Raw genomic sequence first — 23,764 nt, 5'->3', positions numbered from 1 at the left:
AAAAATAAATAATATTGCCTGTAAACAAAGTCAAAATAAAAATTTATCAAAAAAATTCTATGTAATGCAAAAAGTTTAGTTTATTTATTATTTAATTATTATCATAATGCAGGATAAAAATTACTAATTACTTCTAGATATTTCTGGAGAATTGAAATAAAAGTCAATAAGCTCCTAGAATTTGAAATTGCTTGAAAATTTATTATAATCTTGTTTTCTGAAATACATTTTTTTCTTTATATATGTATATATATATATATATATATATATATATATATATATATATATATATATATATATATATATATATATATATACATACATATATATATATATATATATATATATATATATATATATATATATATATATATATATATATATATATATATATATATATATATATATATATATATATATACGTAAGTGTATATATATGAATATAGAAAATATCTTTATATTATCATGTATAATATTGTATACTTGAAAGAGTGCTTAATAGATAAACTAGAGCTATATAGTATATATGTTACTGTTATCCGCAGTACCAGGAATGCTAATGTTTATAATCAAATCAAATCAATTCCAAATCAAAAATAAAATCCCCCAAAGCAAAATCCCCCAAGCTCCATAGCAAATACTGCACCTAATGATAAAACATAATGAAAATGAGCTACTACATAATACGTGTCATGTAATAGAATGTCTAATGATCCGTTAGCTAAAATTACACCAGTTAAACCACCTAAAGTAAATAAAAATATAAAGCCGGTAGCTCATAACATAGGTGTAGATAAGTTAATTTTTCCTCCATACATTGTTGCTAGTCAACTAAAAATTTTAATCCCTGTAGGAACAGCAATAATCATAGTAGCTGCTGTAAAATAGGCTCTAGTATCAACGTCCATACCTACAGTAAACATATGATGAGCTCATACAATAAAACCTAGAAAGGCTATAGCTAATTGAGCATATATCATACCTAAATACCCAAAAACTTGATTTTTTGAACTGAAAATAGGGATAATCTGTGAAATAATCCCAAATGGTGGAATTATTAGAATATATACTTCTAGGTGACCAAAAAATCAAAATAAATGTTGATATAAAACAGGATCTCCTCCTCCAGCTGGATCAAAGAAAGTAGTATTAAAGTTTCTATCAGTCAATAACATAGTTATTGCTCCTGCTAAAACGGGAAGAGAAAGAAGTAATAAAAATGCCGTTATTAAAACAGATCATACAAATAAAGGAAGTTTATCAAATGTTAAACCTGGTGTTCTCATGTTAAAAATAGTTGTTATAAAGTTAATTGCTCCAGCAATTGAAGAAAATCCAGCACAATGTAAACTAAAAATGGTTAAATCTACAGATCCTCCTGAATGAGCTAAAGGCCCAGATAAAGGAGGATAAACTATTCAACCTGTTCCTGTTCCTTGTTCTACTAAAGATGAATAAGGAGGCATTTAAAGTACACGGTACAAAATTATCCATTTGTCTAATTTTGCTATAAAAACTTGGACCTTCTTTGTATAAATAGTTAAGAATGTAGTTAGACCATTTTTTGCCCAAATGGCAGAAAATGGTCTAACTAGTAAGTTATAAAGATGTTTCAGTGCTTTTGTTTTTTGGAACATATAATTACTTGATTTTCTAGAAGAATTATATAATATTAAATCAGAAATTCAACCTAGACAATTCTTATCATTTGAATTTCTACTCTGCCAGATGATTCTTTTTTAACTATATTTTTCTGTTAAAGCTTTTGTAGAGCTGACACATTGGTATCATTACCTAATATATTTTTTATTTTGTGGTAAACAATCCCATGACCAAAAAGCTTAATCTGGCTTTGCTGATGTTGGTTTTGAAGATTTCTTTGCTGATGAAGTTTTCAAGATTTTTAGACTTTGCACAAGCAGCCTCAAGTGAACTTATCTTATTTTTCAAAATCTTAGATTCACTCTATATACAAGGTTAACTTCATGCTCTGTCTCCTTAATATGAATAAATTAAGCAATTGTTAATTGTTTATCTGTTGTAAGCACAACCTCAACTTCTTTTTCTTGTCCTTGCCATTTTTATATATTTTAGTTAAAAAAACATTTTAGGTAATATGTTAACTGCTAAAAGAAATAAAATAAAGTAAAAATAAAAGAGATTTTGAATAGTGTATTAAGTGTACAAAATTAAAGTTTCTTTGCTCTTCAAATCAGGCTTTAAGACAGAATAGCAAAGCTTGTTGTTGTTCCTTGATCTTCTAGCTTCTCTGCATCACATTCAGTAACTTTTTTCTTTGCATATTTTCATATATATACTTCATATTTTCACTAAATTGGTTATTGAAACCATTTAAACCTTGTAGCTTCAGATTCGTGTAATGATTCTTTCTTGAATTAGATTCATGAAAACTAAAAGAAAAATGACCTTCGTTATCTTGAATCTTTTAAATTACTTGCATAATAATGGTGATAGTTTTACATCATAATTTATTCTTGGACACTTTATGAACTTTTTGCCTTAGTATAACCATTTGAATTTAGGCTTATGCCATCAACTTTAAACAATTTTTTTATTACTTCACCAAAAAGTTTTAAGTCTTCGGTTTGGTGGTAAGTAAATTGGTTGGTTCTTTAATGACTGATCTTTCATACAAAAGTTTAGGTTTAAGCTTGTGCTTTGCTTGAAGGTGGTTAATAATGTTACAAATGTCTAATAATGTACCAAATGCTTAAAAGCATTTGGCACGAAACACTTTAAACTGCTAAACATGTTTTACCTTCTTTTATTTTGCTATATGTGTTAAATACGTGTTAAATACGTGTTAAATAACATTTATTTATATGTTGAAAAATGGTTTTATGTTTAATAATAATGTCAATAATAAACAAATTAAATCATGTTAAACTTTGAATGCATAATTTTTCTACTTTTAATTCATATTTTATCTGTTTACATTATATTAGTACTTACATAACAGCTATGAACTGGAAACATTGACAACATAAAGATGTATTTATATTGATAAAACTTTTTTATATCATTTAAAGTCCTCTACTAATTCCAATTGATTACAGCAAAAAAGTTTTATTTACATAACTAATTTTTAAAAAGTTTACAGAATAAATTTAAAATTACCTAAAACTATGGTAATTAACTCAAGGGTAATTTGGAAAAATGACTTTATTAACGGGTAAGAAATAAGTTTACCAATTACCCAAAAAGTATTTAGAAAAATTTTGAAAAAGGTAAATACTCTGAAAAACAGTACTTGTGCCAGTTGTTCAAGCAGTTCACATTCAATATTTATCTATATTTCATGTGCAATAAATTTTTTTTTTTTTAATATTTTTGTTACATAAATTTATCTTTATAAATTTTCTAATCAACAAAACAATACAACTTTCTAATTAACAAAACAATAAAACTTTCTAATTAACAAAACAATAAAACCGTCTAATTAACAAAACAATAAAGGAAAATTGTCAAATAATTTGTTTGAAAAAAAAAAGATTTAAAAGATTCAAGCACAAAGTCCAACTTGTTGTTATACTCTATAGTAAGTCTAAAGTTCAACAACAAAAATTTTTTTTGAACTTAATTAAAAAGCACTTTGCATTGTTTACATGACTTTTATACAAACAAAAAATATTGATAAGAAACTGTGTGTGTTGTTTTATTCAGATTAAATTTAAAAGTAATTCTAACAATGTCTATCTATTGTAATTATGTTTTAGGTTGGAGTTTGTCCACTGATTGATAACCATGATGAAGAATGTTATCTTTATCAAATAACAGTGACTACAGGTAGTCGAAGAAATGCTGGTACAAAATCAAATATTTTCTTTAAAATTGTGGGTAAGTTACAAAGTTCAATTGTGGATAACTAAAAAAAAATATTTAAGCAAACCAATAGCTATGAGAAAAGTTATTAATGCTCATCATGGATATAATGTACTTACATCCTGATGCTGTAGTGTAGAAAAGCTACTAAGGAAGGATATTTAATATTATTTAATGTTTACCATGGTTACCATGGTTAATGTAAAATAAAATTTTTTACATCGATTATTGTTTTACATTTTGTTTTTTTAGATAACATTTTTGTAACTTTTCTTTAGTCAAATATTATCTTTTGTAAAAGCCATTTAGATCAGCTCGTCACATTTGGGAATTGTTAAAATTTAGTCTTGGATCTTTGTCTTGTAAACTATTATTCTCCGATTCATTAAGACAGATGATTTGCCTCAACACATACTTACATTTCTTCTATCTGTCATGAAATCATGTTTTAACCATTTAATTAATATATCATAAGTTAATTTTAACACCACTTCTCTTTTAAAGCAACACTTCACTTTTTTAACACCACTTAGATAATTATTTAAGCTTCTAATTGTTGGAGTCATTTTTCAATCTAAATGATTTTTGGACCACTAAACAAAGTTTTTTCACTTGATTTTGAGTTTGCTGCCATATTTCTAACTTTTTTTTATCTTAAATTTGGTTGCTTCTTTTTCATATGTGCAAGCAAGCCTATCAATTGACTTTGGTGACACTGGACATTGTTCCGAAATTTCACAACTTTCCATTGACTTTGTTGACATTGTTCTAATATATCCATTATTTTTATTTAAACCTAAATTTTGAGTGTTTTCACTGATAGCTTTAGAAATTTTTTAAAAATTGCTTTCTGTTAGAACTAGAGATGGTTTTCCTTTAAATGCAACTCTATTTGTTATCTCCTAATGAGGACACAGCCCTAAAACTCAGTTTAATGGTTCGACTTTTAATAGGTTTTAATAGTTTTTTAATAGGTTAAGGCCGACTTTTAATAGGTTTCGTAAACTCTGTGGAAACTCTCAAAAACTCTGTGGAAACTCTCAGGCTGATTCCATTAACAACTATAAAATAACAGATTATTAACAGCACCATGTTGTGCATGGATGATGTTCCTGTTAGAGCTTTTAATATGGATTGTCAAGGCTACAAAAGGAGAATTTTTGACGGCATTGGGTTATTGAGGCAGTATTGAGGTAACTGCATAGCATATTTTCTCATGTGCAAGAACTATAATTGAATTATAAGTTATTATAATTTATAAGTTTTATTTATTATAAGTTAATTTAAAACTATATAAAAGCTATAATATCAAAAAATGTAAAATAAAACTTATCAATGATAAATTTAAATATAAATATATAAATATAAATATATGTATATATATCAAGCCTTCCCAGAAAACGTGTGCGGTTTTTTGTGTTGTATGACCATATGAAAGTATTTTATTTTAGACAACTTTTTCTTGGCTTGAATTAAGTTAATTTAAAACTATATAAAAGCTATAATATCTAAAAATGTAAAATAAAACTTATCATCAATGATCAATTTAAATTTTCTGAATTTGTAAAAACTTTTTCCACACTTCAGTTGCAACATCAGTTCCAATTTAAAAACAAAAAATTTTTCACCAGATTTGTCACCATAAAAAAAACTGAAAACAAATAAAATTGTCACCAGGCTTGGCACCACTGCACAATGGGCGAATTTTCCAAAAGTCAACAAATGAAAATTACTATTTTGAAGTTATTATTTTGCAATAACGTAAACAAACCCCTTGTAGCATTTTATTCTTTAAAAAAAGTTCATTAAGTTTTATAGTTACCTATATCCATGGTCCACCTGTTATTGAAAGCATGTATTTTTGGTTTTATAAACAATTCAATTATGTACTCAAATATGTTATGTTTACAAAAAAATTAATCATCATTAAAGAAAAATTATGGACAGTACTTTTCTATGGCTATGGATGATACTTATCTATGTATTTATATTATGTTTTAGTAAAACTTTAAATTTGTTTTGTTTTATATTTCTATGTGAAAAATAATTTTAAAAATGTAAACAATTTTTAAGCATCGAAAAATTTGTGAACCCGCAAGATCCCCCTAAGTTACATCTTGGATGTTGTTCATAAAAGTCTATTAAAAAACCTTTTTTAGCCCATTTTTGAACCTCTTTTTGCCTATTTCTGCATAAAGTTACTTTTCAAGTACATATTTTGATTTTTTATATCCAAAATGGCAGGTTTTTTTTCTTCTTAGTGGTTAAGACATATTATGTCTAAGGGTATTATGTTTTTTTTTTACATTTATTCCTAATACATTTTATAAAATATTTATAAAATTACATTTTATAAATATTTTATAAAATGTAATTAAAGTTATACAAAATTTAAGATTTTTTATAATTTAAGATAATTCTTTAACCTTGATTCTCATACTTTAAAAAGAACTGTTTAATTATGTAAAAACTATGAACTTTTGATAAAAGTACATTTATCATATACATTTATAAATTGTATATTTTATTTTTCTCTTTGGTACTGAAATAATATAGTATAATTACAATTTTTTTCATTTTATATCAGTTAAGTTAAATTCTTCTCTTTTTGATTGCTTAGAACAGGCAGCTGATCTTGAATCTGATCTCACTTCTGCAACAGATTGGGGCTCACAGTGGCTTGTAAATTTTAACTACAACGAAACTCACTTATGTAAATAAGTGAGTTTTGTTGCAATTAACTATTGCAGTCCTGTTAACATTCCTATATTAATGAATGGGAACCCTCTCACTTAGTCCTCTTCTTTACATCTTCTGGATTATCATTTACTACTGACCTTTCATGGAAACCATATATATACAATCGATTGCTAAATTAGCATCTGCTAAGGTTGCTTCTCTTTATTGTGATCGCCATTTTCTATCCTGATTCCTCTACAAATCTTTTATTCCTCCCTGTATGGAATACTGTTGTCATATTTGGGCTGGTTCTTGATGCTCTTTCTCTTCTAGACAAGGTCCAAAAATGCATTGTAAACGTAGTTGGACCCGGTCTATCTGCTAAGCTTGAGCCTCTTTCCCATCGTTGTAAAGTTGCATCTCTTTCTCTTTTTTACAAATACTAACATAGTCGCTGCTCAAAGAAGCTTTTATCTCTAGTTCTATTAACCAAAACTCAATGTCACTTGACTCCTCATTCATCATTCTCGTTCTTTTACTGTACCTGTCCCTGCATGCTCCAAAAACTTTTATTTGTATAGTTTTTTCCTCCACACTTCAATCATTTGGAACTCTCTCCCCCTTCATGTTTTCCTGAGTCATACAACCTTCAACTTTTTAAGTCTTCAAATTTTGGAAATTTTGGAAATATACTTGAGACATCCCGTGACCACCCTTAATAACCCCTAAAGGACCACTTGCGTGGTCATGATCTCTTCAAACTTAAAATGGAGCCCAAAAAAGAAATCCTTGGCCCCAAAAACCCTTATAAACATGAATCATATGTGTATATTTAACCCATAAATAGTTTTGCTATATTTAGACAATTCTGGTCTACTGTCTGATATTCTGTTTGATGGAAAAAGATATACTTTGTTTTAGTTAAATAAATTGATAAAATTTAAAGTTAAATAAAAAAATAAATTGATAATTTATTTGCATTAAGCCATTCTACAAGCTTTAAGAGCTCCATGTTAAATGAATTGGACAACATTTTTATATCATGATGAGCATGATACAAATTTGTATCATCAGTATACAAAATAATATCTTGTAAAGATAGTAAAGTAAATTCTAAAGTAAAGTAAATTACACGATTTGCTTAAATCATTAATATAAACTAGCTGTCAATTATTTCATTTAAATGAAATGTAAAATGGAAATTTTTGAAATTTTGAAAAACAAGTTATAATCAGATTTAGATGACCAAGTTGCACAATCATTGCGTGAAAAGAAAAAAATTATTTCTAATTTTCAAAAGATGCCAAGCAAAAACTTAAAAATGGAAAAAATTAAAGTGGAAAAACAATTATAGCAATAGTTAAACAAAAATGAATAAGTTATTTTAGATTTTTTAAGCACAAAAAAAGAAAAAAGAAGAAAAGTTTCTGTCTTTATGAACTTTGATGAAGCAAGTAAACAACCAAATGCCAAAAAACTGGGAAAATTGTTCCTTATTTAGTTTAACTGAGTTAGCATTTGCAACTCATGCAAATGATCATGCCATGCTATCTGAGAATGCTCATGATTCTAGAAACAAAGCCTTAACAACATATCAAGAAAAAGCTTTGGTACTACGTATGATTTTTTTTGCATACTTCTGGTTTTGTCGGATTGTGCAAAATCTTCAATTATAAATTCTTATGCAAGAGTCAGTCAATCTTCTTAAGGTTTAAAATGTTATTACCTTACCAAGGTTTAAAATATTATTACCTTACCAAGGTTTAAAATGTTATTACCTTACCAAGGTTTAAAATGTTATTACCTTACCAAGGTTTAAAATGTTATTACCTTACCAAGGTTTAAAATGTTATTACCTTACCAAGGTTTAAAATGTTATTACCTTACCAAGGTTTAAAATATTATTACCTTACCAAGGTTTAAAATGTTATTACCTTACCAAGGTTTAAAATGTTATTACCTTACCAAGGTTTAAAATGTTATTACCTTACCAAGGTTTAAAATGTTATTACCTTACCAAGGTTTAAAATGTTATTACCTTACCAAGGTTTAAAATGTTACCTTGACAACTGTTTTTTAAAATTAGGAAAATGTATTTGCAATTTGTCAAAGAAATTTCAAAACATGGTGAACATTTTGAAATGTGATTTTGATTTCAAAAATTATTCTGATAATATTGAATAGCACAGTGAACATTGTTTACATAAATAATAAAATAAATAGCTATTAAAAAAAAAAAATTTCTTTGAAAAAATGAATAAATAAAAAAATTATCTTTTAAACCAAAAGGGATTTTGAGTCTGGCCTAAACACTGTTCTGTGGCTTAATAATATGGATAGTAATTCTTGTCACTAGAGGTTCGCCATTATAGCCTATTGAATTTAAAAGTTAAATAGAAACTAAATGTTTCAATAGAAGGAAGTTCCAAATCCATTTCTACTAATATTTTTTTCAAATACCACCATTTCAGATATGCCATGTTAATATTTTTAAAAATCTAATGTCAATTTAGGTTCAGGAGATCGAAAGTTTACTTTCTACAAATTTTCAAGTGATTTCGATTGTTTTATGACTTTTGGCCATGTTTTTCAAGTTTCTGCCCACTGTGCACTGTTAAATTTTTGTCAACAGGATTTACCAAATTGTTTCAATCTATCTTTTCAAATATTGTTAATCTTTCAACATGTGCTTAACTGTATTTTGTATATTGGGGTGTCTCAAAAAACAACTTTTAAAAAAATGGCTGCTCCTACCCTATAAATACATTCTATATAATAAAATAATACTAGAATTGAAAATTTTTTCGAAAAAAAAAATATCTGATGTTCAAGGGTCTCTCAAGACCCTTGAACATGAGAAAAGTCCCTAAAATTTATTAAAAAAATGTTCTTTAAAAGTATATCATGTTGGGTCTCAAAAGAAATTATACAGATTTCAAAAATAATCATTATTTTAAAAAAAAATTGTTATAAATTTCACTGCCTAAAATATGACATTTTTAACTAAAAAAAATCTGCATTTTTACAAAAAAAATTAATTAAATTTTCTTTTTCTCAATGTTTTTTATAATTGATGATTACACACTATCCATAAAATTATAAAATAATTGTTTTTTTATTGTCAATAATAAAAAAATATATAAAAAAAAGGTTCTTCGCAAATATATCATTTTTGGTCTCAAAAGAAGCAAAATTATAAACAAGTTTTAAAAATAATATGTATATAATATATGTAAATATTATTTATATTTGTATATATAATGTATGTATATATATTTATATACATATATATATATATATATATATACATATATATATATATATATAATATATATATATATATATATATATATATATATATATATATATACATATATATATATACATATATACCTATATATATGTATATATGTATGTATATATATACATACATATGTATATATACATACATATGTATATATACACACATATATGTATATATATATATATATATTGTATGTATATATATATGTATATATATATATACATTATATATATATATATGTATATATATATATATATATGTATGTATATATATATGTGTGTATATATACATATGTATGTATACATATATATACATATAATATATATATATATATATATGTGTATATATATATGTGTGTATATATACATATGTATTTGTGTATATATACATATATATATACATATATATATATATATATATGTATATATATGTATACATACATATATATATATGTATATACATATATATATATATATATGTATATACATATATACATATATATATATATATATATATGTATATACATATATATATATATATATATATTTATATATGTATAAATACATATATAATATATATGTGTGTATATACAATATGGTTCTGTATGTATGTAATTATTATATACATTTGTGTATATAGTATATGTATATATAGGTATATATATATATGCATATATATATATATATGTATATATATTTATTTAAATATATATAATATATATACATATATACATAAATGTGTAAATATATATATATATATATATATATATATATATATATATATATATAATATATATATTAATATATATATACACATTATTATACATATGCAAATTATATACACTGAGGCATATTCGTTTAGACGCATCAATTTTTTTCTCTTTGTCTTAATTTTTTTCTATGAATTGTCAACTGATATGCATGCAAGTTACTATCAAAATAATTGTTGTGTTGTGGGCTAATAAAAATCACAAAAAAAATTTTTCTATGTGTCTTTATTAACATGAGAGTATGTTTGATATACAAAAGTACATTTTTTAATTGGAATATATCTATAGACGCAGTCATATTTTTGACATTAAAAGATGGAAATTAGTAATGCGTATGTCCTCCATTACACTGGATCACCTCAAAAATTCTGCCTTTCATTGACTCCACTAGTCGTTGAAGTGTAGTTTGATCCAACTCGGACCATGCTTCAAGGATTTTACACTTTAACTCAGTAACAGTTTTAAATTGGTGTCCGGCTGCTTTAGCGTCATAAACTTTTCTTGATAGCATTCCCCACACGTTCTCGATTGGATTTAAGTCCGGGCTACAAGTTGGCCATTCAAGAACCAGGATATTGTGGTCTTTAAACCATTTCATAGAATGCCTAGATGTGTGAACTGCAGCATTATCTTGCTGAAATATGGCATTATTGTCCATGTTTTTATCCATATAAGTTATGAGAACATCATCCAAAATTTCTGTATACTTTATCGAGTTCATTTTAGGTAAACCACAACACAGAGTCAATTTTCCTGAATAAAAAAATCCACCCCAAACCATTAAACTTCCTCCTCCATAATTTCGTTTTGTTTGTGGGTCATTTATTCCTCTTAGATCATGCCAATAACAACTGTAAGAGTTCGGACCATCTAAATTGAACTTTTTTTCATCTGAAAATATTACGTTTTGCCACTCATGAGTCCAATGCATATGGTTATTAGCAAACTGTAATCTAGTAATTTTATGGTGTTTTTTTAACATTGGTTTTCGGTGTGGTTTCTTCCACTTTATGTTTGGTGTTGTACGTAGAATATGTGCAACATGTTTATTGGTGACAGGCAATAACAACTTATCCTTTACTTGTGTTGCATTCAATTTATTTTTGGTTGCTTTGAAGCGAATTCGATTAATTTGCCGATTTGTTAATACTTTGTTGCCGTTTGTTGCTTTTTTTACACCGTAATTGTCACCTTTTGCAATGTAGTTTTGTACAACATAGTCAGATCTTCCAATTTTCTTGCTATTTCTCATATAGAAAGTGCTGGTGAGATTTCTGAGCCACGATATAAATTAATTTGTATTTTTTCAGCATCTGTCAAATACTTTCCTTTAGGCATTTCGTAAAATGCAATAAAAATGATACTGGCAGAGCAAAAGCTCAAATTACACTAAAATTTATCAATTTATTTGTGTAAAAGTGATTAAAAATCAATAATTACCTTTATTAACCTGATTGCCTCTATAGATATATTCCAATTAAAAAATGTGCTTTTGTATATCAAACATACTCTCATATTAATAAAGACGCATAGAAAAAATTTTTCTGTGGTTTTTATTAGCCCACAACACAACAATTATTTTGATAATAACTTGCATGCATATCAGTTGACAATACATAGAAAAAAATTAATATTAAGAGAAAAAAATTGATGTGTCTAAACGAATATGCCTCAGTGTATGTGTATAATATATATATATATATATATATATATATATATATATATATATATATATATATATATATATATATATATATATATATATATATATATATATATATATATATATATATATATATATATATATATGTATATATGTATATTATACAGTGTATATATATATATATATATATATATATATATATATATATATATATATATATATATATATGTATATTATACAGTGTATATATATATATATGTATATTATACAGTGTATATATATATATATATATATATATATATATATATATATATATATATATATATATATATACACTGTATATATATATATATATATATATATATATATATATATATGTATGTATTATATATACATATATATATGTTTATATAGATGTATATATATATATATATGTGTGTGTGTATATATATGTATATATATACATATATATACATATACTATATGTACATATATATAATATTTACATATGCACATATGTATACATGAAATATATAAGACTTGCTTATTATCAAGGAGATATGTTGTTTATTTTCTTTTCAAGTATGAACAATATAAACTATTTAGGAGATATAGGTGACTCTGGAAATCGACGATTAAAAGATTCTCATAGGGTTTGTTTCCAAAGATCTAATGTAGATATTTTTATAATGACCACAACAGCCTGTCTTGGTGATCTAAGCTATATGCAACTTTGGCATGACAACACTGGAGGTGGATGGTACTTAAGGTATGTTTTTATTTATTTTTATTTAAAGAACTTCTATTAAGTAAACATTTTTGTTGTTATTAAGTTTTTTTTTTTTTTTTGGTATTTGTGTTTTGCTACTAAATATTGCATTTAAGTTTTCTAAAAAAAAAATATGTGCTCCAAGGTTTCTGGCCTAACTTTCTTCAAACTTGATTCCTTTATTATTTAAGTGTTTAAACATTTTTTATATACTACACTGTTTATTTAGCTATACCTCTTGGCAATTGCCAACATTGGCAATCATAAACAGATTGATATTATCCAATAAAGTATTAAATACTAATAAATATAACTTTGGCATGTTAAAATCATCAGAATATTGTTTACATATAAATGAAATAAAAATATTATCAATAGAAATTTTTGTATGTATTAAGCTGAACAGTTAACTGAAACTTAGATGACTTGATTAAGGCCATTGTTATATTGATACCACTGTGCCTACTTGGTATCACTTAAATAGCATTCAGTTTTTACTTTTTTTAGTTTTTCCAATATACGATTGTGTCTTGCTAAATAAGTTTCTAATTCAATTTTATACTAATTCAATTTTACATTTACATTTTCATCTATCAATGGTTTACATCTATCTAATTATTATCTGCAAGGTATGCATCTAGAAGGTTATCATATCTACAAGTTTATTTATATGATTGGTATCTGTTCAGATTATCTGCAAGGATATTGAAATAAGAGATAAGGATAATGTTAGATAGATATCGATTAGATTAGATCAATGTTTGTATCTAGATATTTGTTAGTTGTGTAACGACAGAGCATTCGTTTTGTCAGCAGTGCATTTGTTTATTGTGTTTATAAGAGGTCGTCCATAAATTACGTCACCAATTTTTGGCTTCAATTATTTTCTTAGCTGCTTTTAGTTAACTAATTAAAAAAGATTCCAATGCGTGTAAATTTAAATTATTATTTGATATATTTTTAAAAGTTATTTTTAATAACATAGTAGTTTATCATTACTTTTTTTTTTTTATAAGTGTTTTTTCATATTCTTTATCTGTTGAAAGGTCAAAGTTGCAGTCAGGTGTTTTAAATCTTCACTATCAAATTTTCACTACATATTGATATACTACTATCCTGGCCTCACTGTCCTCACCTCAATTCTACTTGAACTCTATGAATCTCTTTTTGTTTTTATTTTTCTATAGTTAGAAATCTGATTTTCCTCTTTTCAGTTCTAGCTCTGTAAGCTGCATTATCTTTTGTTTTTAGCATTTTAGTGTATTTTTAATGAACTTTTTTAATTTGTCAACAAATATTTTAAAAACTTTTAAAATAATTGTTTGTAATATTGTAAATAATATAAACAATTATTTTATTAATTATTTTATTGATTATTTAATTGAAAACAATTAAGTTAACAAAAAACTGACAACTTTTTAATTCATTATTTCAAAGGTTACTAATTACCTTACTTGAGCTCCCTTTTGAATATAATCTCCAAAACCTGATTTGATCCATAGAGAAATAACTTTGGCAACAACATAATAGATCATAAAATGATTTATGCAAACTCCTTCAAAACATAAAAGTTCAAATCCAAAATGTTTTGTAAACACACAATTGTTATGCAATTTCACGCAATATAAAATTTAAACAGCCTGAATCTGAATATTTTTTCAGCTTTTTTTCAAAGGAATAGGTCTCAATCTCAACACATTTTTTACAGAAGGCAGTTGGTTTGGTCTAGCAGAAGGTAAACAGTTTTTCTAGAACTGATTAGGCAGTTGTATTTTCTCTTTAGAACTTGATTTATTTTTGCTTTTAAATATTCGATGTTAAAGGCAAATAAAAATTGATATTGTGAACACTTCTGCACTTTTGAGTTAAAAATATTTAACAAATAAATCTAATACATAAATTTATAAACATTCTTGACCTTATCTAATAAATCTTTCTGTATGATTTTAACAATAATGCTTCATAACGATTATTACAAAAACTCAAAAGTAATGAAAATACAGAAAAATTCAAAATACTCAAGACAAAATAACCAAATTTTTGAAATATACATCTTGCAATTGTTGACTAGAATCTAGTCGACAATTGCAAGATGTATATTTCGAAAATTTGGTTATTTTGTGGGGTGGCCATAATAAGGCCCGCGGGCCAATTCCGGCCCTCAGCAACCTTTTATCTGGCCCGTCAGTTAATTGTAAAGATAATAAAAAAAACTGTAAACATATATAATAATAATAAACTATATAATATTTAAATTTATAAATTAATAAATTTTAAAATATTTTTTGTGAAAAAAACAATTGCTTTAAATAATTAAAAATATATTTAAAAAATCCTAACGGCAATTATTCGCAGGATTAATTTCCGGCACTGTTGGCAATTACCATTTGCGTTTTTTAATTGTAAATGGCATCTTCAAAATCAAAACAAGGAAAAATCAACAAGGAATGTCGTTTATTTAATGATGAATGGCAAACTAAATACTTTTTTGCTAAATGTAATTCAGTGCTAGTATGTTTAATATGTAATGAATCGGTTTCAGTGTGCAAAAAATATAATTTAAGGAGGCACTATGATACAAACATTCAAAAACTTATAATCATTTTGTCAACGAGGTGTGAAAAGAAAAATCAATTAACTTTAAAAATAAGTTATTTGAACAACAAGATTTGTTAAAAAGGGGCAACACTGAAACAGAAAATGCTGCTATTGCAAATTATGAAGTGAGTCTTCTTTTAGCTAAAAATTGTAAACCATTCAGTGATGGGGAAATTATTAAGGAATCTCTTAAAATTGTGTTCAAAAACATTTGTCCTGAAAAATTACAAATTTTAAATAATATCTCCCTCTTAAGACAAACAATTACACAAAGAACATGTGATATTGCTGATGATCTGAGTTTGTTATTGACTGAAAAAATAAAGGCATTTCAGTATTATTCAACAGCTATTGATGAATCACAAACTGCTCAATTAGCTATTTTTACTTGAGGTATTGATAATGATTTTCTTGTTACTGAAGAGCTACTTGACATCTATCCTATGCAAGGCAGAACAACAGGATAAGACATTTTTCTTGCCATGAAGAAAGTTTTTAAAAAGTTCAACAGATTAATTTCAATTACATCAGATGGTGGCAGCTCAATGATTGGAAAAAAAATGGGTGTTGTTTCCAGACTGGAAAATGAAATGGCAGAAAACAACTTGTCATTAATTAAGCTGCATTGTATTATTCATCAGCAAAATTTAACAGCAAAGACAATGGATTTGGAAAATGTAATGTCTGTAGTAGTTAAAGCAATAAACAGCATTAAATCCAGTGCATTACGAAGTAGGAAATTTGAGGCTTTACTTGCTGAAAATGACTCTGAATATGGTGGTCTGCTTTATTATACTGAGGTGAGATGGCTTTCTAGAGGTAATATACTGAAAAGAACTTATGGTTCGAGACAAAATATGTTGGATTTTTTCAAAATTATCAACAAAGATTATCCACCAGAGCTAGAAGAAAAAGAGTTTATTGAAAAATTTGCATTTCTAGTAGACTTGACCCAACATAACAATATACTTAACGAAGAACTCCAAGGAAAAGATCAATTAATTGGAAAAAATGTTTATTCTAACTTTTCAGTTGAAATTAACTTTGTGGGAGCTGGAAAGCAGTTAAGAACTGGAAAGCAGTTAAGAACTGGAAAGCAGTTAAGAACTGGAAAGCAGTTAAGAACTGGAAAGCAGTTAAGAACTGGAAAGCAGTTAAGAACTGGAAATTTCAGTCATTGTCCAACCTTGGGTGAGCTGAATCCTGGAAACACAGCAAAATTTGTTACCTGTATTGCTGAATTGAAAACAAGATTTTGCAGATTCTGTCTGCATGATTCTTAACATCTGTTTGCAGATGTTAAGAATCATGCAGACAAAATCTAATTGTTCACAGTGCCATTCTCTGCTGATATTGAAACTGTACCAGATAAATTCCAAATAGAGTTAATTGATCTTCAATGCAGCGATGCTTTGAGAGAAGCATATAATAAACAAAATTTATTGTTATTTTACAAAAATCTTGACCAAAATAAGTACACCAACTTAGTCAACAATGCAAAAATGATGGGTGTCTTGTTTGGTAGCACATATTTATGTGAAAGTGTTTTTTCTTGTATGAAATTTGCAAAATCCAAAACAAGATCTGTACTGACAGATACTAACTTGCAGAATACATTAAGAATCGCAACCAGTCAGTTGCCTATTGACATTAAAAATATTGTGAAAAAAAGGCAGGTTCGTGATTACCAATAAACTATAATTTGTATTATACCTAATAGCCTTGTGACCAGCATATGTTGTTTGCTATTAAATATGTGTTTTTGAGTGTTATTCCTTTGCAAATCAATATTTTTAAATAAAATATTTTTAAAAAACTATATTATTAAAAATCTCCGGCATATTTAACAGTTGAAAAGCTAACTTTGGTCCTTATCAAAAATTATCAAAAGTTGTGGCCACCCCTGGACTAGATGAACCATAACATATGGGTATTTTCTTTTTCTAGGAATCCCAAATATTTAAGGAAATAGTTTTTTTTTGGGACACCTTAGTACACAGTTTTTGCGCTAATATAGTTCCATATAATGTTGACTTAATCGGTATAATTGACATATAATGTTGACTTAATAAGACATATAATGTTGACTTAATAAGACATATAATGTTGACTTAATCGGTATAATTGACATATAATGTTGATTTAATGGGCAAACAACTTCCAAAGATATTTAATTTTTGATAAAAAATTTAGTTTAATTAATCTCATTAGTAATAAATAAGTGTTGTGGATGTCACTATCTATTCTATCACAACTTTATCACGGCTGGTAAAGCTGTAAACGCAGCTTTAGTCTACATTAATTTGCATTAATCAATCAGCATTAATCTCCTATATTTTAAGTCAATTTAAAATGTGAGCTCCAGTTAAATTTAAGTCAATTTAAAAAGTTAATTTCATTTCAAGTTAAATTGGAATAGCTGCAGTTGAGTGTAAATACATAAACTGAGGTTTATGTTTGGGTAAGCACTTTAATAGTCAAAAGAAAGGTTTTTCTAGATTCAAAACTAAGAAAAAAAATTTTGCGCCACAAAATTGAATACCCTCTTCCTTGTAACAAATCATCACAAAATCTCTAACTTCTCCCCTCTTTTTTCCTAAAGCGTGACGTAATTTGTGAATGACTCCTAACTTCACTTAAAACATTAGTGAAAAATATTTTGAAACAAAGTTATAAAAAAGGCACTATTTTTTATTCAAATATAATAATTATATTTTTTAAATTCTTTTACTTAATAACATGTATGATTTAAAATGTAGCGAAGTACAATACTTCAATTTTAATTTAAGTGCAATACTATATAATACAAAAAAATATACTTAAGTAAAAGTAATAGTACACATTTAGAAAAATACTTTACAAGTAAAAAATTAACAAAAAAACTACTCAATTGCAGTAACGCAAGTGAATGTAATTGGTTACTTTCCACCTCAGTATAGAATTTAGAACTTGGTAATTTTCATTACTCAGGTTTTTTTATATTCAACATTTTTACTTTTAACATTTATGCAGAAATCATTGCTTTTTATGTAATTCCATTTTTGAACACATGCTAGTTTAACAGCAATAGATTTTTGCCATTAAAAACCTTAAAACATGTCTTAATAACATGCTGAGTGCATATCAGCTTCGCTTTTTGATTTTTATGAAAACATAAAAAAAAATTTTCTATTTATTAACATTTTTTTATAATTCTTTTTAAATTTCGAATTTAATTTTTTTTTTAATTAGTTTAAAGATTCATTGTGATTTTTGTATTTCTTTTGAGATTTATTGTAAAAATTATCATTAACATATTGCTATTAATGTTATTTTTATTATTAATGTTATTATTATTTTTTTTAATTATTGTTATTATTATTTTCATATTAGTGTTATTTTTATTGTTATTTTTATTTTTATTATTACTTCTATTATTGACATTGTTGTTATTATTATTATTTTTGTTGCTATTATTATTATTATTATTATTGATATTGTTATTACTAATAATTTTTAATCTTATTAAGAGATATCGAGGTTGTGGATCTACAAACAGAAGAACATTTTTATTTTATGGCAAATTGTTGGATAGCTGTTGATCAAGACAATAGCTCGCTAGATCTTGTTTTGCCAGTATCTGGAAAAGAGAATGTTAAAAGTTTTAACTACCTTTTTCTTTCAAATGCTCGCAAAGGTTTCACTGATGAGCATTTATGGCTTTCTGTTGTGACGCGTTTACCTATTAGTAATTTTACAAGATGCCAAAGAATTTCTGTTTCTGTCTGCTTATTAATGACATCAATGACAGCAAGTGCAATGTTTTTTGAGAAAGTACCACCAGGCAGTCCAGCAACTGAGAATAAAATAGGAGTATTCACATTTACAACAAAGCAGGTGTCATAATATATCAATTTGATTCAATTTTATAATTTAGTATTACTTTTTTGTAAAAAGTTTAAATAGTAATTAAATATGAATAAATTATAATAAATTTTACCTAACTAAAATCAAGTAAACAAGCTAAAACAAAGTACCTGAACTAAACTTTCTATCCAGTAATTTTTTTAGGTGTTTTACAATACCCAGTGGCTATTCTATGAGGTGTGTAAGGGTGAAGGAGGAGGGGGAGTTACTTTGTATAATTTTTCTAAGTGTTTTACAATACCCAGTAGCTTACCAACACTGTTCTGATTGTAAGTTTACAGGTTTTCCTTTAAGTAATATAAGTATTAAAAAGTTGCAGATGGTTTCCTTTTAAATTTATGGTATGTTAAGAAACTTAAAATATTGTATAAACTTTACATTTTCCGAGTTCTTTTTATGTACTTTATATGTAGTCAAATAAATTAGCCTTTTATCTACAAAAAAAAAATTTTTTTTTTTTAATTTTCTTTCATGGCAAAAGTTTGGCGCAAAATAAATACAAGCTTTAATAGTAAAAATGAAGTCAAAAATGAACAGCAAATTAATACTACTGTTCTATAATATATTTACTTAAACACCTATGCATGGATTTTACTTAAAAATATATTTTAATTAATTTAATAATTTACTTAAGATAATGACTACAATAATCTCGTTCATCAGCTTTTTTTATTATGACGTTCATCAACTTTTTTGTATAGATGTTAATGCATACATGTTTTTTGTATAGATGTTAATGTATACATGTACAAGGTTTTAACTTTTCTAAAACTAAAACAAATTTTTTTTGCAGTTTTTATTTTCAGCCTCCTTGTTGTTTTTATATAAATAGTCTTTAAGGATTGATCAGAAATCTTCAATAGATTATAATTCTGGGACACAAGCAAAGTCATCAACTTTTGTAACAGTGTATTTTTTTCCCATCTCATTAAGTCACACTTCAAGCATAGTGCCAAGACTCAGCCCAAAATAAATAATTTCTGTCACTGTGATATTTGTTTTTAAATATTTATTTAAATTCAATGTTTTATTTTTTTTTTAGTTGTATGTTGGGATTGTTTGTGCTTTTATTACTCTACCAGTCAATATTTTGCTGACTCATTTATTTCGTATGGTTCAACCTATTTATCAAGAGACAGTTGTTTGCGAACCATTAATTAAGCATAATCAATCTAGATTCAAAAGTAAATGTTTTTTTTTTATATATAATCAGTCTATATATATAATATATACATATATATGTATTGATATATATATATATATATATACATATATATATATATATATATATATATATATATATATATATATATATATATATTTATATATATATTTATATATATATGTATATATATATATATGTATATATATACATATATATACATATATATATACATATATATACATATATATATGTATATATATACATATATATATGTATATATATGTATATATACATGACCCCTTCCCCCCCCCCTCCCCCCAGTGGTTACGGCTCTGTATATATAAAATTTTAAAAATGACTATATAGTTTATGACTATTTAACTTTAGATTTCATGTCATTAGGTAATCATTTAGCCATATTGTTTAAAAAATACAAAAACAAAAATTTTAATAAAAATACAAATTTTTGTTTGCAAGTCAAAAAAGGTCTAACCACAATCAAAATGAGAAAATCATTTTGCTTTTTTTGTTTAATTTTTTTAGTAACCAAATTGTTACCAAAACTTTTCAGAATAATAATGACTTATGCCTGGTTTATTTTATTTTATTTTGATTTATTTTATTATATACCCTATACGGATTAAAACATATCTTCTTTTAAGAGTTAAATAACAATGACATATTACTAGTTTTCTAAAACATATTTAGTAAAAATATATATTAGGTTCTATTAGGAGTTTTAACAGTGATTTTAGTGTTGAAAATATGGTCAATAATTTATGTGTTTTCCTAAAACCTTTGGTAAAAATATGTCTAAAGTAAAATTAATCATATGGTTACTCTGTACATGGATTTTACAATTTTATGGGAAGTTTTTATCAATTAAAATTAAGAAAAGTTTGGCTGTTTGCCTTGATGAAAATTCAAAAAGGAGGTTTGGAACCAAAAAATGTTTTGTTCTTGTGATTTTTTAATTTTTTGAAATTGCTGGAAATAGCAGTAATGACCTCTTTAAATCTACTAGACTTAGGGTGGAATGCAAGAAGCGAACTTGAGTCAAGTTTGACTTGAACTTTACATTGTAACTAATAGCAGAAGAGTATGGGTTTTCCCCTCAAAAAATACTCTGCCGCTATTGGTTACAATGGAAAGTTCAAGTCGAACTTGACTCAAGTTCGCTTCTTGCATTCCACCCTTAAAGGCTTTATTATAAAAAGGCGCAGCTATTCTTACTATACTAAACTTACTTCTTTATTTAACTTACTTCTTTACTAAAGCTCTGTTAAATACTTCTTTACTATCATTGCAGATTTAAAAATATTCAGAGGATGGTTAGGATTATGGCTGAAAAGAATTGTAAACAAGTTAAAGAAAACATTATGTTGTTAACATTTTTTTGGTTTTAGTTGATTTATTTAGCTCAAATTTTGATTTAAAAATAATTTATGAGGTTGTTTTTTTTATCATTTCTGATTGTGGTTTGGTGATATTATGAAAACAGCATAGACCTTCATCTCTATATAAACCGTTGGTAGTTAATCTGTATTCTTTGCTAATGGTGTATAAAATATAAAGGCCTACCAGTTCACATAACTCAGCTCCATCAAAACTTCCCATTGTAACATTAAAATTTGAATTTCTTGACTTACAACCTACATATTATTTCTTGTAAAAACTTTTTAATGAATAATTTCAATTGTCTGAAATTTGAGTAAAGTTTTTGCCATGAATTAAGAAATTTTAAAGAAGTTGCTTTGAAGGATAAAAGTTAACAACAATATATATATATATATATATATATATATATATATATATATATATATATACAATTTTCAAAAATATTTTTTTTGTGACAGTCCTTGGGCTGATGTCTTTTCCTTATCAGCTGATAAATGCGCCTTCTATGTAACCTCCTGGATTCAGGCAGAAATGAATGCTTTTATTCCTTATTGTTGATTCCAAGTCAAGCCTCATTCTTACTTCACACCCTCTTGTGCTATATCTAATCGTAATCATTTTCTCTTGAGAATAAATGGCTATGTATTATCATAAAAAGATGCTGTCAGATGCTAAGCTACATTATTCTCAGTTTGCTAAATATTGCATCTAATTCCAGAAGTTAGGCTCTAAAGACTTTTGGAAAATCTAAATTTAACAAGGGTAGGTTTAACATTCCATCTCCCATTCAAGGGACTGATCATATTACCTCTCTCAAGGATAAAACAATTTACAAAGAACTTTGACACTCAATTCTTATGGCCAATCTCTCCCTTCTATTCCAGTTAAACAGGTTTACTAGTTGTTAGACATTCAAATCACTCCAGTGTCTGTTGCTAAAGTCATATCTCAATTAAACATTTGGTACACCACTAGTTAATAAAATTAAAAATAAATTTTTTAATTAATTTAAAAACGTTTTTTCAATTAACAAAAAAACATTACTTTGCTTTAAATGAACTTTGTATGTTTATTTGCAATTCTTCCACGTATGGTTGACCATAGTAGAACAGCAAGGTCTACACAACCAATCGTCACAAGAATCACAAGGCATTCATAGTTGTTGTTGAGCTGTAATTTTATCTCAAAAAAATGTTATAAGCTTGACATTTTTTAGAACTCAAAAAACCATCAGTTAATTTTGAAATTATGAACAAATTTTTCATTCAAATAAAATACCATAGTGTGTAACCATTATAAAAATGTCAAAGTTTACTGGTAAATTTGTAGGGAAAGTTACCGGTAAATTTTACTTGCCACACATTTCAACATTTCATAATATTACTGCTAATTGTCTCCTTCGTTGTTTATCTGTGAATGACCGAAATTAGAGTATTTCAAAATTTTACTAATTTTTATAAAAAAAGTAATTAATTTTCAAAAATTAATAATTTCTTTTAGTAAATATAATTAATTCGGTAATTCTAAATAATACTAAGATTATATTTGATCATTTGTTTTAATAGTTTGCTTATTTAGATTTTAATAGTATTAATTACTTTAAATTGTTGTTTTGCTAAAAAATTATTTCAGAAGGTTGCATAAAAACATTATTGTTTCATAATTACGAA

General features: G+C 25.8%; 1 protein-coding gene across 2 annotated transcripts in view; it reads left to right on the top strand.

The window, feature by feature from the left end:
* LOC100197148 (polycystin-1-like protein 2) overlaps positions 1 to 23,764 on the top strand; it is a 212,699-nt gene that overhangs the window by 151,386 nt on the left and 37,549 nt on the right. For both annotated transcript variants that reach the window (XM_065816396.1, XM_065816397.1), the window contains exons 28-31: positions 3,738 to 3,858; positions 12,865 to 13,027; positions 19,135 to 19,501; positions 20,574 to 20,715. In XM_065816396.1, coding sequence (XP_065672468.1) covers positions 3,738 to 3,858; positions 12,865 to 13,027; positions 19,135 to 19,501; positions 20,574 to 20,715 — 793 coding nt within the window. The remainder of the gene's footprint in view (positions 1 to 3,737; positions 3,859 to 12,864; positions 13,028 to 19,134; positions 19,502 to 20,573; positions 20,716 to 23,764) is intronic.

This window comes from Hydra vulgaris, chromosome 13, assembly GCF_038396675.1.
Source record: "Hydra vulgaris chromosome 13, alternate assembly HydraT2T_AEP".
Taxonomy (NCBI): domain Eukaryota; kingdom Metazoa; phylum Cnidaria; class Hydrozoa; order Anthoathecata; family Hydridae; genus Hydra; species Hydra vulgaris.
Note: the sequence above shows the minus strand (reverse complement) of the source record. Positions and strands in the feature narration are given on the sequence as shown.